Raw genomic sequence first — 13,977 nt, 5'->3', positions numbered from 1 at the left:
CTCAAACTGATATTTGCAAGTGTTTCTATATCTGTAGAATAAAATAGGTAGTCATATACTAAAATCTTCCATCTGTGACAAGTATTATCTTAGCTGCCATGCTCCAAGCAGCTGAAAAAGCAAGTATTCTGTAAAAGCTCAGCATTTTGTAATGTTGACTTAGATGTTGTCATATATAATTTTCATTTACATTCTTCTCTGATGCAGCACACTGATTTTTTTAAGGACAAAAGGGCTTAAAAATAGTAGTATTTAGTCTGCTAGCAGGGTCCACAGGCTACACCAACAAAGTAAATGTGACATCAACATATATTTCCAACTCTTGGAGTCTCAGAAGCATTATAAAGTAGATCAACTTGATAAAATCCATGAAAAAAAAAAAAAAGTGAAGTCAATGACTAGAGGTCCAGAGTATGGTACACAGGAAAAAAGCCTCAATAGGAGTCATCCAGCTTAGAGGAAAACTATATAGATATGAAAACAGTATCCAAATACATAAAACAAACAAAATCCCAGCAGAAAGCAGTTTGAACAAGTTCTCCATACATGAAGAGCAGAAGTAAGTGACAAACCATGGAAAGGCAGATAGCTGGAAAACTGACAAAGGCAGTGATGCTCTGAAACAAACTGCCTCAGAAATAAGGAGAAGGGGAAAATATGATTTCAGAAAGTCCATTTCATCTCTGTGTTCCTTTATAGAAAAGAATATTTTTCCACTTGAAGGATGGAAGTATTTCTCCTGCACCTCTAATTATGCACCATAAAGCTCTCAAGAAGGACTGCCTTCCTCAATGCTATGATTGAATTCCAGTATCTTTTTACCTATTTCCAACATGTAGATATTGAAAATCCAGTAAACAATTATTTCTTCATTTATTTTCTTACTGCAATTGCTTGAGTAAGGGCAAGAAAGAGCATTCAGGAATCTGCAAGCTCTTCAGCTTAATCTCAGTCACCAGGAACAGATGGTCACACCTGCACATATCATGAACAAGAAGGTGACTCAGAACAGGCAGTACAAATTTACCAAGCCCAGACTTTGACCAACCCTGCTGTCTTCTGCAATGCTATTACTAGCTTTGTGTACAAGAAGAAACTATCGAATCTTTTTTACATTGACTTTGACACAATCTTCACGGGTATCCTTCCAGCCAAACGCAGACTGAATGTGCAGATTCCAAATTAGATGCAGAAATGAACTCAAAGAATAGCAGTCAGTGGTTAAAAGTCCGAAGTCCTCATTGATAACCTTTCTGGTTCTCGAGAAATATCCACACTAATTCCTAAATTAATTTCAACAGGGGAGAACATTTTGTGATTTTTGTGTGCTTGCGAAATAACTTGGTTGGGCAAATGAAGAAGTTGAATTGTACATAATTATCTGCTTTCATATTGAAGGGAGACAAACCAGACTGAGACACCCATTCAAAAATAAGGAGACATCAAACTAAGTCCCTAAAACATCTTTACAGAATGGCACTGTAATTAATGAAACAGACACTGCTGCATTCCTGATGCGCCCGTGAGTTTGAATGCTCCTTCCTTTGTCAAGACTTAATATTTGAGTAAAAACGCCCATGCCCATCTTGCAAGAATGACAGTTAACTCTGGGATTTAGTTCACAGGTTCTCAAAAGATGAAATAAAAGGTATATAAAATAAGTTATTCTTGAACAGAAACAAATATTTAATCAGAAGGTAATGTAAAAATCTATTTCTAACAGAAATGGAAAAGTAAAATCTGCCCACCACATTGAGATTGCATTGACATTTAATAATTCTTAAATGTATGCAAGCTTGTAAGAATGTACTTAGTACCTTAATACTGACTAATGGGATTTAATCTCTATTTATATATCTCCCATCAAGCTGTGTAAGGTTGAAGCAGGCCTCGTCAAAATAGTATACATCAAAAGATGAAAAATGAGTGGGATCATCTCTTCTCTGAAGTCATGATGTTTTTTCACTTCCAACATTGCAACCATCATATGATCACACAAAGTATCTGAGTTCTCTGCTCAAAATCTTCTTCTTACATCCAAGACATACAGGACTTCAAATAGTGGAAGGATTAATAGCTTTGGATGCGCACTTGGCAATGGTGCTTGTAATATTCTGCATTTTAACTTTGGAAGAAGTTTCCCATTTTTCAGAGAGAGACAGATGATAAAGCAATTAAATATCTGAAACATATACAAGAATTCTTTGATGTTGCTGCATATCAAATGCTAAACTCAGAAAGAACAAACAAACTTCATCAGTTAACAAATCCCACAAAAAATATGAAATGCTGCTATGTCTTCTCAGTGCTTTCAAGTCTATCAGCAAAGCTTTCTCCTCAATGTTTCCAAGAGGGCAGTCACAGTAAAGTGGTTTCACTTATGCTTTTGGTCTCCAAACTGAACATTTCTCACGCATGTCTCTGACACTAGCTGGCTACTAGTCACGTAAGGGTTGATTCCAACTGCATATAGTTTTTACACATGGAAAATTTATCTCATCTTGCACCATTAGATGAGATGGATCTCAAGACTGATGACTTGGATTTTATTAAAAAAAGAAACAAACTAAAACGGTACAATCACAAGTGACCCTTTTTATCTTCCTCTATATAGTTACACATTCTGTTTGCAGAGATCAAAAGAAAGCTTCTACAGTTCAAGCAAATGTCTGAAGAAAGAAGCAACAGACTTTCAGTAAGTCTTTAATTAAAGAGGGTAAATTCAGCCATCACTAAGATAAACACTTGATGATTTTAAGAAGTATGGCAGAAATTGTTTTTTCCAACACTGTGGGCACCTTGTGAAGCAGAGGCACTGTTAGCTTATCTTAAGAAAACTAAAATATGAAGTAAATTTTCTAAATAAATGCATTGGAACAAAAAAAAGCAAACCAAAATAGATTTAGAGTGAGTAAACAACATGTAAAGCAAAGGCTGTGTGTATGTTTAAGGGAGTACTAAGATATGACACGGATACTTACTTTTGATAGTAACAAAGCATTTCATCTGTTCTCCCACTTCCTACCCAGGATATGGTAGACAATATGGAGTTTATGTTCTCTGACTATATTTCCAAATTCTATATCTATTACATCAGCTGCTACATTTTCACCACATTGCCTTTTATCTACAAACACGAATGAAAATAATGAGGAACAATCTCTATTTCTAACCCCTACTTCTATGTCCATATATACATTTTTTTTTTAAAAAAAGTCTCTATCCAATTTTTATTGAAAGAAAATGCCATAAAAAACACTATCAGCTATGCTAAAAGAAGGTTTATGCTAATTGTGGGGCAAGATAGGGGCACGTATACTTATGGACAGACCCGTCAGCTAGTCAATCTGTGTATGACTGACTGCATTTTCACTTGTACTTTGCTCAGGCATGTATTCAATTGTTCGTGGAGAATTTATGGTATGTATATAGTTATCTCATCGCTGATCTTGTAACCCAGTGTGAGATAGATTATATTAATCCCCATGTGCAGTAGATTATATTCCCAAGGAATGTTCTTTGACTTAAGAGCATATAAAGTACATAAATACCGCTTCACAACTTCACAGCATTTTAATATGATATGGTCTTTCCCCTGCCAGTTTTGTTTGACAAGTGAAAAATGTTTTAACACTACAAAAGCAAATTAATGGGGGGAAAAAAATCTAGAAAATTCAGGTAATGGAAAAAAATACCCACAATGCCTGAGATTTCTATACTGAAACAAGGCACAATTAAGAGTATACATTTTGTTTGCATGGTGAAGCATCTGTAATTTTTCTTCAGCCTTAATACTACAAACAATCTTGCATTCCCTTCAAAATATATAAATAGCATGTGATGTCCATTGCTAATTTTTGCACGTATTTCAAGTGGAAACACACTAAACATCTGTAACATTATTACGAAACTTCGTTTTCTGAGAATTCATTAACTGTGTATTAACAACATACTAATGCTTTTATTAACTGCTATTTGACCATGTTGCTAAAACTGGGAGAGTACAGAGAGATTGTTAAAAGTTTGGAAGATTAAAATCAATATTTTTTGATACAATGCATTTACCAAAATTGAACTAGATCCCACAACAATTTTGTGTGTGCATGTCTCTGTGTGAAACCACTCTCATGACCTGCTTACTTGCGTGCAAGTTTAGTCTTATTATATCTCTTCCATTTAAGCAAAAAAAATCACAAAATCTATTAAAATTCAAACCAAGATCTTTAGCTCAAAAAGTGTGCATAACTAGCGTTACAGTCCTTTAAAAAACTTATTTATAGTGCTTATACAAAGATTTAATAAAGAAGCATAATTAACTACTACACAACCACTGAGTCACAGCAGATTTGTCATCAGCTGAGGAACACTGGATAATTTACGTGAACAGGGAGATGTTTTTCCTATTTTGCCTTCCTCATAATTAAAATGAAAGGCAAGAAAAAATACTGAAGAGATTTTGTCATAGCATATCTAAAAGCTGATTCTGATTGGTACAGGACCACCAATGCGGAGCAATTTCATAGTCATGTTTACAACAGTAATTAGCTGTTAATAAGCTTTAAGACAAAGGAAGGACACCTATTGATTCTTCACTTTTCCCTGAGAGGGCTCTTCATCGAGCTAAGAGAGTTCACAGTTCTCAAATCTGACAGCAGCCATTTCCCTAACTGTGTAACAAGCTATGCCTTAGTGTATGCTGCGCTATAAATAAAAACTGTGCCCTGCCATTTAATCCAACCACTTCAGTGTTTATATGAACCAGAGATAATGGAACTCTGCCAAAATATCCAGGTTGGACAACACAGTTTTCTTCCTATTATTTTTATCCCAAAGCACAATCTCTTACTGACTTTCAGACTATGCACCCGTTCCTTTATTTTCAGCATATGCTTGTGCATGTTACACAGACATACTGAAATTTTAAAAGGAAATGATAAGTAATAAAGCCTGGAGTCTTGCATTTTTCTCGCTGTGCATTTTTCTTGTTCATGTATAGGCTTGAACTTTGGTAACGAAGGAATTAAAACTGCCAGCAATGTTTTCGTTTCAAAGTCAGAAAAGAGCCTACTGGGGCATTTCAAGTTTACATATTTGTAGTTTCGAAACAATCACAATTTTATGTGTCCTAAAGTGATTCCAGACTTTTACGTCATAGAAAGAAAAACTGAAGTGAATAATTAATGTAAAGCAGAGGCAATAGCTGAGGAAAGGAGAAAAGATTTTTCCTTATGCAAGTTCAAAAATAATGTTACCCCATATACACTGTCAGTCCTCTGAAACTGGCCAAGTTCCCAAAGTGTTAATTATGTAGAATCATATCACGCATTTCATGGCCATTTATAGGTTCATAAACTAATTCCACAACTGCTGGTGACAGGGAAGAATACTACAATCTTTTACTGCTTTATTGAATCATGCTTTTCCTGAGCAGATTTCAATAATAATGCAAAAATGTAGAACTACACAAAAATGCAGAAGTAACCCTTCAAAAGAAATTCCCTCACACTTTCAGAATCCATTTTGCTACTGATTCTGTGGCTTGAATTATAGCAAAGAATTACAATCCCTTATTAAGTATGGTCATTAACACTCTAGTGTTAGCATAACACACAAACACACACAAATAAAAATCAAATCACACACAGGTACTTCATTTTGTTGGGTTTTATTGAAGTCAATTTATTCACATTGAGCCCTGCTGACTTGACCCATTTGTTCATGATCAACAGGAATTGGGTAAAAAAAACATGGCTACAATTAGCCCAATAAAATTTGTGGATTTTTGCCTCCTTTCTTTTCCTTCCAGAAAACACACTAAATAATATTAAATCACTACAGCGTGGTGGATCTCAGCAACAACTAAAGTATTTCACAAAACAGAGGTTAGATTTTGTTTACCAACCTCTGAACAATTGCAGCAAGTTCTCCCCTCCAGACTGGGTGAAGACTAGTTTTCTTCAAATAAAAAAATCTTTCCCTACATCACTGCTTTCAGATCTCTTGTGCCTTGGCTCTTTACAACTTACTATTCAGCAGTTCTGAAGTGGTGAAGACTCTGGGTTTGTATTCTTACTGTGACCATCCTTGGCTTATCTGGATATCTGCGTGTTCTGATGACGTAACTTTGGTTAAACAATGAGAGCAAAAAAATTAATTCTGGTGACCATAATTACAATTACAACTTCAGCAACAGTAGAAATTCACTTGGTGGTTCTTAAAACTTGACTTGTTTTTTCTTCATCTTGACATGACACACACACTGGTTTGCTCAAGTGAGGAGGCTTAGGGTTGACTTAGTGAGAGTATAATGACACATAGCTGATATGTTTTGAGGGACACTGTGCTGGGGAATTTGCCCCCACAGAGATTTGATTGATGACACTGCCATCAGTCATTTTTATGAACACTACTCTCACAGTAAAATATGACAGGCATATATTTCATAAAGCAATCTTGTACTGGACACATGTTGGCCTGTATTGTAGAAAACTCAATTTCTAACTAAGGGCATTTGAATAAAGGCCTGCAGGCAAGCTTGTGTGCATCTGGCCTGCCTCTGGCTGACTTCTTCTACTTAGGACCAAACTACAGACTGGGTTATTCTGCTAAGGGCATCTATTTTAGACCCCTACCTTTCCAGAACACTAACACCTGCCTCTCTTCACACCAAGATTTAATGTGACATTGCTGCTCAATCCACGCCAGTGAGTAAGTCTCCAACGGTCTCTCTCCCTCAAAAGGCAATACTTAAAAACACTCCAGAGCAACAAATTTATCCTACTTACCAACAGTTTCAAGTCTGCACTTGAATTTCCCCAAGGAAAAGAAATCCACTAGGAGATGTACGAACAGTTCTGACTATGGCAGGTCAGTGCTAGCCAATTTTCTCCCCCTGGGGCAGAAAAGGTTTCTGTTTGGACATGCAATGTTTAGTACACACCGGGTAAGTCCAAACACTACAAAGAAGCCTTAGACCCATTGACCATTCACAGTACAACCATTCAATAAATATACAACCTGTACTATCCATATACAGTAGGTATAGCCAAAGAGCAGCAGGATTTAGCCTACAGCTCCCCTCTCAAGTGACTTATGTAGCTTATCCTGCTGGAATGGCTAGATACAAAAGACTATATGGAGTAAGAATGAAAAATAATATTCAGAGATACTTAGGAACATTAAAATTAAAACGAGGAGGTGGAAGGTTATACAGATTACCCAGCAATGAGATCATTTGAGAGGCGTGCATATGCTATGGAATTTAATTCTGGCAGGATCCACCCATATGTATCATCACACTGTCTCTCCACTGTCTGTGCCAGTATAAAAATGGAATTCTGATATTACAGATTATCTTTGAACTCAGAAGGCTGACGCCCAATACCAGGTTTAGATATGTTTTCGTGTGATCCTAGGACACAACTGTCTGCCTGATAAGATAGCTTTGATTAAATGAGCTGCTATAATGGCAACATTCTTACGGGTTGTTTTTGTTTTCAGCAAAGAATAAGCCAAATTTGTCATGACATATCTACTGACCAAAAACTCTAGACACTCAGTTATAGTAGATGAAGGATCCCTTTGAAATTTCTCATAGGATTTTGTTGCCATTTATGTACCATTAAACACAAGAGAAGTATTTCACAAACATCAATTTAATTTTGAAGTTCACTATACAGACACTATAAAAAAAAAAAAGAAGTTCAATAGTTTAGTCCAGACAGGTCCTCCTTCATCAGAATATGCTTTTTAAAGATTGATACATTGCATGTTTTGAAAAATAGGTCCCAGAAAGATGTTTTGTAAAGTATGGAGAAAGTAACATGTAATTTCACTTCTTTTGTGATATTTTGATATGCCAGCCTCATTATAAAGTCAAACTCCCCAACTTTCAGGTATCTTTTCCCTGTCTTACAATTTCTGACCTGCTACCCTACAGCTACCATAGGGGTGCTGCTGAGGGGCTGGGGGAATGGGAGGGCAGCAAAAAAGTTTAAATTTTGGCTGTTGCAATACAGTGACAGTGATACATTGAAATAACTCAACATTGTTGTAACTGCTTGACACCAGTAAGTAAAAACACATGCTGAATTTAATGTCTGGTTAGGAAGAAGTATTACATAACATAGTATAGCCAGCAAATTTAGCTATGAATAAGATTAGACCTTTCCTTTAACAAATGTCAATGGTAAGTTTGGAAGTATACTGTAAATACAGCATTCACTCTCAAAGGGACGCCAGTTATAACTACCACAAACACAAATCTTAGCTAGTAGTTATCGAGAATATTTTCTAACATTCCTGTATACTTACAAAACAACAACGACAAAAAAAAAAACTTGGAGTAAAACTATTATTCTTCCCATTTATCACCATAATTGACCACTGTAGAAACAAGAAAGTTTTGAATCTGTTTTTCCTTACACGAGTCTGTAAATCAGGTTCTTTCACATCGTCCCATAAGAAATATCAAGTCTGTATTCTTTTACCCTAAGAAGGCAGAAAGCAGAAGGAAGGTGAATTAAGGTTTCCTGAGCCCTTCCTGAAAAGCAGAACAGGACAGGCCTGAATCCTAGAAAGTAGAACAAGGATAGGCCTCAATTCCAATCTACCTGATGACTAATTCAAATAGTAGAAAAACCACAGGGGTCAGAAATGTGGGAAAAAAAACCCCAAAAAAAAAAAACCAGAAAAAACCCAGACTCTTCTTTTTAAAAACTTCATTAAATTGTAAGCTTATATGAAGGGATCAAGCTCAAATTCTTTTTGGCTCTAACAGAGAAAAACAGAACATGAATATACTTAAAAGCTCTCAGAAAATGAGATTATAATGAAAAGGCGTTTTTCTATTTATAGCTGTGTCATAACTGGAAAGTCAATTGGTGAATTAAAAAACAGGAAATGCTGTTTTACCAGACTCTAAGGACTTGTTCCACAACTGTCACCTTCAACAGTTGTATCAGGTCCAGCTGTAAAGATGTTGATGAAACACAGTCTACAAAGCAGGACAATCTTGTGGATTTTGTCCTCTAATTTGCTTATTCTTGTCTCTGTGGCTTTAATTTTTCATCTCCCTATCAGATTCAGGAAGTGCTGCTTACCAACTCCTTCTATTAGTACACTACTTTTTTTTGTCTGTACCCAGTTCCTATCCACAGTGATAAAGCTGTATTTTTCAAGGATGGAATGTTTCTGATCCACAGAATCATAAAAATTAAAGAAAGTATGACAAGTTATAACTCTCAAACCTATGCATTGCATCTGTTTCCACCCATCATTAAAATATTTCAAGTACAACAGTGTTGAACTGAAGAGTTATGCATTGGATGGCACTGGCATAGTGGCTTGAGGGAAGAGACAAAAATAAGTGGAAAATCATAGAATCACAGAATCATAGAATGATTTGGGTTGGAAGGGACCTTAAAGATCACCTTGTTCCAGCTCTCCTGCCAACGGGCGGGGACACCTTCCACTAGATCAGATTGTTCAAAGCCTCATCCACTTTAGCCTTGAACACCTCTAGGGATGGGCACCCACAATTTCTTTGGACAACCTGTTCTAGTGCCTCACCACCCTCACAATGAAACATTGCTTCCCAATATCTAATCTAAATCTCCCTTCTTTCAGCTTAAAACTGTTACATCTCATCCTATCCCTGAACTCTCTGATAAAGAGTCCCTACCCAGCCTTCCTCTAGGCCTCCTTTAAGTACTGGAAGGATGCAGTAACATTTTCTCTTTCATTCTAGTCAAACACACACTTGTAGAGGTGAAAGTATGAAAATTCACTGGAAAAGACAGTCATGTGTGTTCCATCCTCCTGAACAGCATCTCTGCACATAATCTTTCAAATAACTCTGGAAGTCATGGACATACAAAGGGTGTCCTGGCTATGTTCTGCTGCAGCTGCAGGAGGCAAGATGTTCTTTCCATCTTATATCACCAAAAAGAAGCCCCAGGCCATGAGACCAGGGATCAATGTGTTTCACCTCCTGGAAGGAGGACTCGAGTCCTACTACTTCCAAAGTAGTAGTAAGAATAGCAAGATTTACACCAAGAACCTGTTCACAGGAGCACCTGCACCACAAGAAAGCAAGTTTGGCTAGACTGTTCTCCCTCAAGTTATGAAATTAATTCCACTGTTATCCACAGAATAGCAGTGAGTCTGGAGCCTCAGTTACATAGTTTGTGACTTGAAGAACACAGGAATTCACTTGAATTTATGCTTACTTAGCAGGGCAGAGTAGCCCTCTTAAAGGAATGCTACCACTACATATCCTCATTTGAAAAATACTTTAAGATCCAAATATACTCTTTGCTTATGAAAAAAAATTGTACTTCCTAACATGAGAGAGCTGTAGAAAAAGACAATTCTTTGAACATTTCCAGATAAGAGCTAGATACTAACACTGCTGTTTTTTCGATAGTCCAATATAATAATAACCTGAAAGGCAGACGAAAACAAAAGAATTAGACTAATGTTTCAACACTGCAATGGGATAATCTTTAAAACACTATTTCATTGACAAGAAATGAAGTTTCCACCTCCAGGTTTATGCATTTGGCAAACTCAACTTCACTTCTGCAATGTTATTTTAGGAAAGGAAAAAAATATGTCCCAGAGTTAATCTGCCACTGACTGCAGTGGATCAGCTTTGTCTGAATTTCACATTTAACGTAAATTTATAGGCACCGTTCTATAGTAGTGAGCAGAAATTTCAATGAAACCATTAAAAAGAGAACCACTAGAAAAGTTCCTACCCTCAAAATAGGCAGTACATACAAGGTTCTTCCCTGTTCAACATAATCCTTCCTATGAATCCTGCTACAAAATCTACTTATTGACTGCTTTTTTTTGGATTAAACTAAGGTCTTACAGTCTGCTTGACTTGAACAACAACTGCATATCCATGTGTTACATACAGACTAGACATTGTCCCACTATTAGCAGTATACAAAAACCTCTACATTGGCTCCAGAAGATGAGCTTAAAAGAAAGCCTCTTTCAAAACAAGATCACCGTCACAGGGGAAAGAAAAGAAAAGAAAAAAATCTTTTATAAAAAGTCTCTTGGGTCTCGGGGTGAGGGGTGGGGGTGTGTGGAAATCACCTCTTGTCCCCAAAATACCTTTAAGTTCTCCCTCCTTGAAACAGAATATCCGAGGAAGTCCTCAAAGTGCAGATTTCTTAATAAATATTTCATAAGGAACTAAATCACAACTTCCTTTCTAAAAGTTACTGGTTGCAGGAGACTGCAGATGTAAAATGCATTACAAAGCATAGTGGAGTCAAGCAGGCACTTCTACAAAGCGAGAGCAATATGTGCAGTACAGAAAGAGTTGTGAAAGTGCTGTTTCAATGCCAAGGTACTGCAAAATGTTTTATGATCTAGATATATTCTTTTCATTTTATGCTATGATTGTTTTTCCTGCAGGAATAAAATACTAGTCAAATGACAATGTTACACAGGTCACGTTAGCAACGAAGAGAAGAGATCCCTGCCAGCTTTGCAAATCTACTGTACTTCCAGACTCTAGGAAAAAGGAACAGTTAAAAAATACTCACACTGATTTGGGGGATTTTTTTATTCTTGTGGAAGCTTTAATAAGTCATATTTCTCCCCCTCAAAGATGCATACAACCTGACCTACAAACATGAATTCCTATTCAATTGTTAAGGATGGATATAAAGAGAAAGCATAAAAGCTCTTTCAAGACAGAACTGAAATCTTCCACCAGTAACAGAATGTGCTTCTAAGGCACATTTTCTTTAAGATCTTAAACCACAAACCTGCATAATGCTGTCTAAATAATTATAAAATCATTAAATACAGTTACTTTGTTTCATGGTACTTCTCGACAGAGTCACAAGATCCCATGAAAACATTTGAGCTTGTTTTATTCAAGACTTTTAAAGTTACTCTCTTATACCTGGACCGTGCCCTGTCGACTGATCTTTGATCTTTTCCATTATCTTTAATCATTCCTAACATGTTTAAAGCTAATTTCCATGGCAAAACACAAGCATTAAAAAACAAAAAGCCCCACAACAGAAAAACAAACAAAACCCCAGAAAGTTGTCATAGCTACTTGCCTCTTGGCAATTTCTGAGCATTTCCCAGCTTTAGTGCAATATATCCACAGAAAAGCAGAAAGACCAATCTTGACATCATGGTCACAAACCCAACCTCGCACTGGGAATGATTCTGACAGGTATCACACAAAAGTACTGCAGCTGCATTTAAGTGAACTGTTCTGTCTGTGACAAGAGGCAGCAACACTTTGACACAAGCTTAGTTTACACAGTGGGAGGAGACAGGATGACATCATTCACTCCCACTGGAAAAGGAGAATTAGCATTAAAAAAAATAAAAATATTATCAGGCTCCCCTTACATTAATCTGCTGGAGTTTGTTACAAGGTATTTCCACTTCTCAGGTTAAGAGATTACTGCCCAGTCACTTAAATTTCATGCAAATAAAATCAGGCATATCAAAACCTCTATTAGCTGAAAACCGATCTGAGACTTCTTCAGTGTTTTATCCAAGGAAGCTGGACTTAACATGCAAAAATAACATTTGCAGTACTCATGAAGCTTTTTTCTGTATTGAACACAGTATTTTTACTGTCTTGAGATTTTGCTTAAGATTAATCCTGTCTAGTTGTGGCTTTCATCCAGAGAAAATAAATACTAGCTTCATTTGACATGACAGTATAAGCAGGTATGATAAATATTTATTCAACAAAAGAACTGTGTTTGAACAAACTAAAGGTCATTTTTTCACTTGTATGTGATTCTGGCAATTTAAAAATATTTTACATCTTCCCTTTCATATGTGTCTAGTGAGTCAATGGGCACAATGCACAATGAAAGCAAAAAGGCAATGAATCATAGAATCATAGAATCACCAGGTTGGAAATGTCTCCTTTCAGGGGCTAGATCCTGTCACCAATTATATAACTATAAATGAAAAAGTAATTCCATTATTCCATTAAAGGCTGTTTCACTGGAGATTTACAATGACACTATTAAGCACAGAATTACGTCCTACCACAATTCAGAGGTAGGAAGGAAATGGTGTAGGAGAAGAAAAAGGTTGCAATTAAGTAAGGGAGGATTTGGTCTGTTTCTAGAAAACATTCCAAAAGAGATTAAATCTATTAAACTACGTATTGATAGCTCTCTCTCCCTAAAAAAAAAAAAAAAACAACAAAACAAACAAACAAAAAACAACTCCAGAAAACACACAAATACAAACTCATTCCCTAAAAGAAAAAAATAACAACCTCCACCAACAAAACCAATTATATCTATTGCTTGTAAAGCTCTTCAGTACAATTGGTCTGTTCCCACTTCCTGCTTGCCTGGACCTGACATCATCCTATTTTCATTTAGTGTTCTATAAGCAGAGAAAAATTGTAGCGTTATTGCCTGTGCCAGGTAAAAACAAAGTAGTTCAAAATAAAAGGGTAATATACTAAAGCATACTGGAGTATTTCTTCAAAAGATTAGTACTGAATTTAAAAGATCCCATGCATACCATACTTTGGGTGGACTCATTTCCTGAATATGATCACTATGAACAGATAAATGCAACAAGTATAAGATGTTTAAAAGGCCGTACAGTTGGACAGGAGCCTCCCAAAACACAGACCACATGTGATGGCATCAGAGTTTCAAATGACAGAAAGATGAATACATGGAGCAAATGTGCCATTCTTCTTTTTTTTTGGTTGAGATACTATTTCAAAAAATGCTCCACAAAACACGTTCTGTTTTTTCCTCCTCAAAATGAAAATAAGAAATCAAACATTTGATGAAGTAGTCTTTCAGGAGAGGTAATGGGAAAAAATACATCTTGGTCACACAGAGATGTCTTTGAAAAACTGTAAAGTGAACTCTACTGATTTCTCTTACAGCAAAGAGAAATCTCCTTTAAAGGGTCATACAACACCTTTCAACAAAACATACAAAGAAC

The 13,977-nt window shown here is 36.3% G+C and overlaps 1 protein-coding gene across 41 annotated transcripts in view; it reads right to left on the bottom strand.

The window, feature by feature from the left end:
- Positions 1 to 12,273, bottom strand: part of ABI3BP (ABI family member 3 binding protein) — a 152,181-nt gene extending 139,908 nt beyond the window's left edge. For all 41 annotated transcript variants that reach the window (XM_054056979.1, XM_054056987.1, XM_054056981.1 and 38 more), the window contains exon 1: positions 12,093 to 12,273. In XM_054056979.1, the coding sequence (XP_053912954.1) occupies positions 12,093 to 12,171 (79 nt within the window). In that variant the 5' untranslated portion in view covers positions 12,172 to 12,273. The remainder of the gene's footprint in view (positions 1 to 12,092) is intronic.
- Between the last annotated feature and the right edge of the window lie 1,704 nt (positions 12,274 to 13,977).

Source organism: Cuculus canorus, chromosome 1 (assembly GCF_017976375.1).
Source record: "Cuculus canorus isolate bCucCan1 chromosome 1, bCucCan1.pri, whole genome shotgun sequence".
NCBI classification, from domain to species: Eukaryota; Metazoa; Chordata; class Aves; order Cuculiformes; family Cuculidae; genus Cuculus; species Cuculus canorus.
The sequence above is the reverse complement of the archived record's forward strand: the minus strand, read 5'-3'. Positions and strand labels throughout refer to the sequence as shown.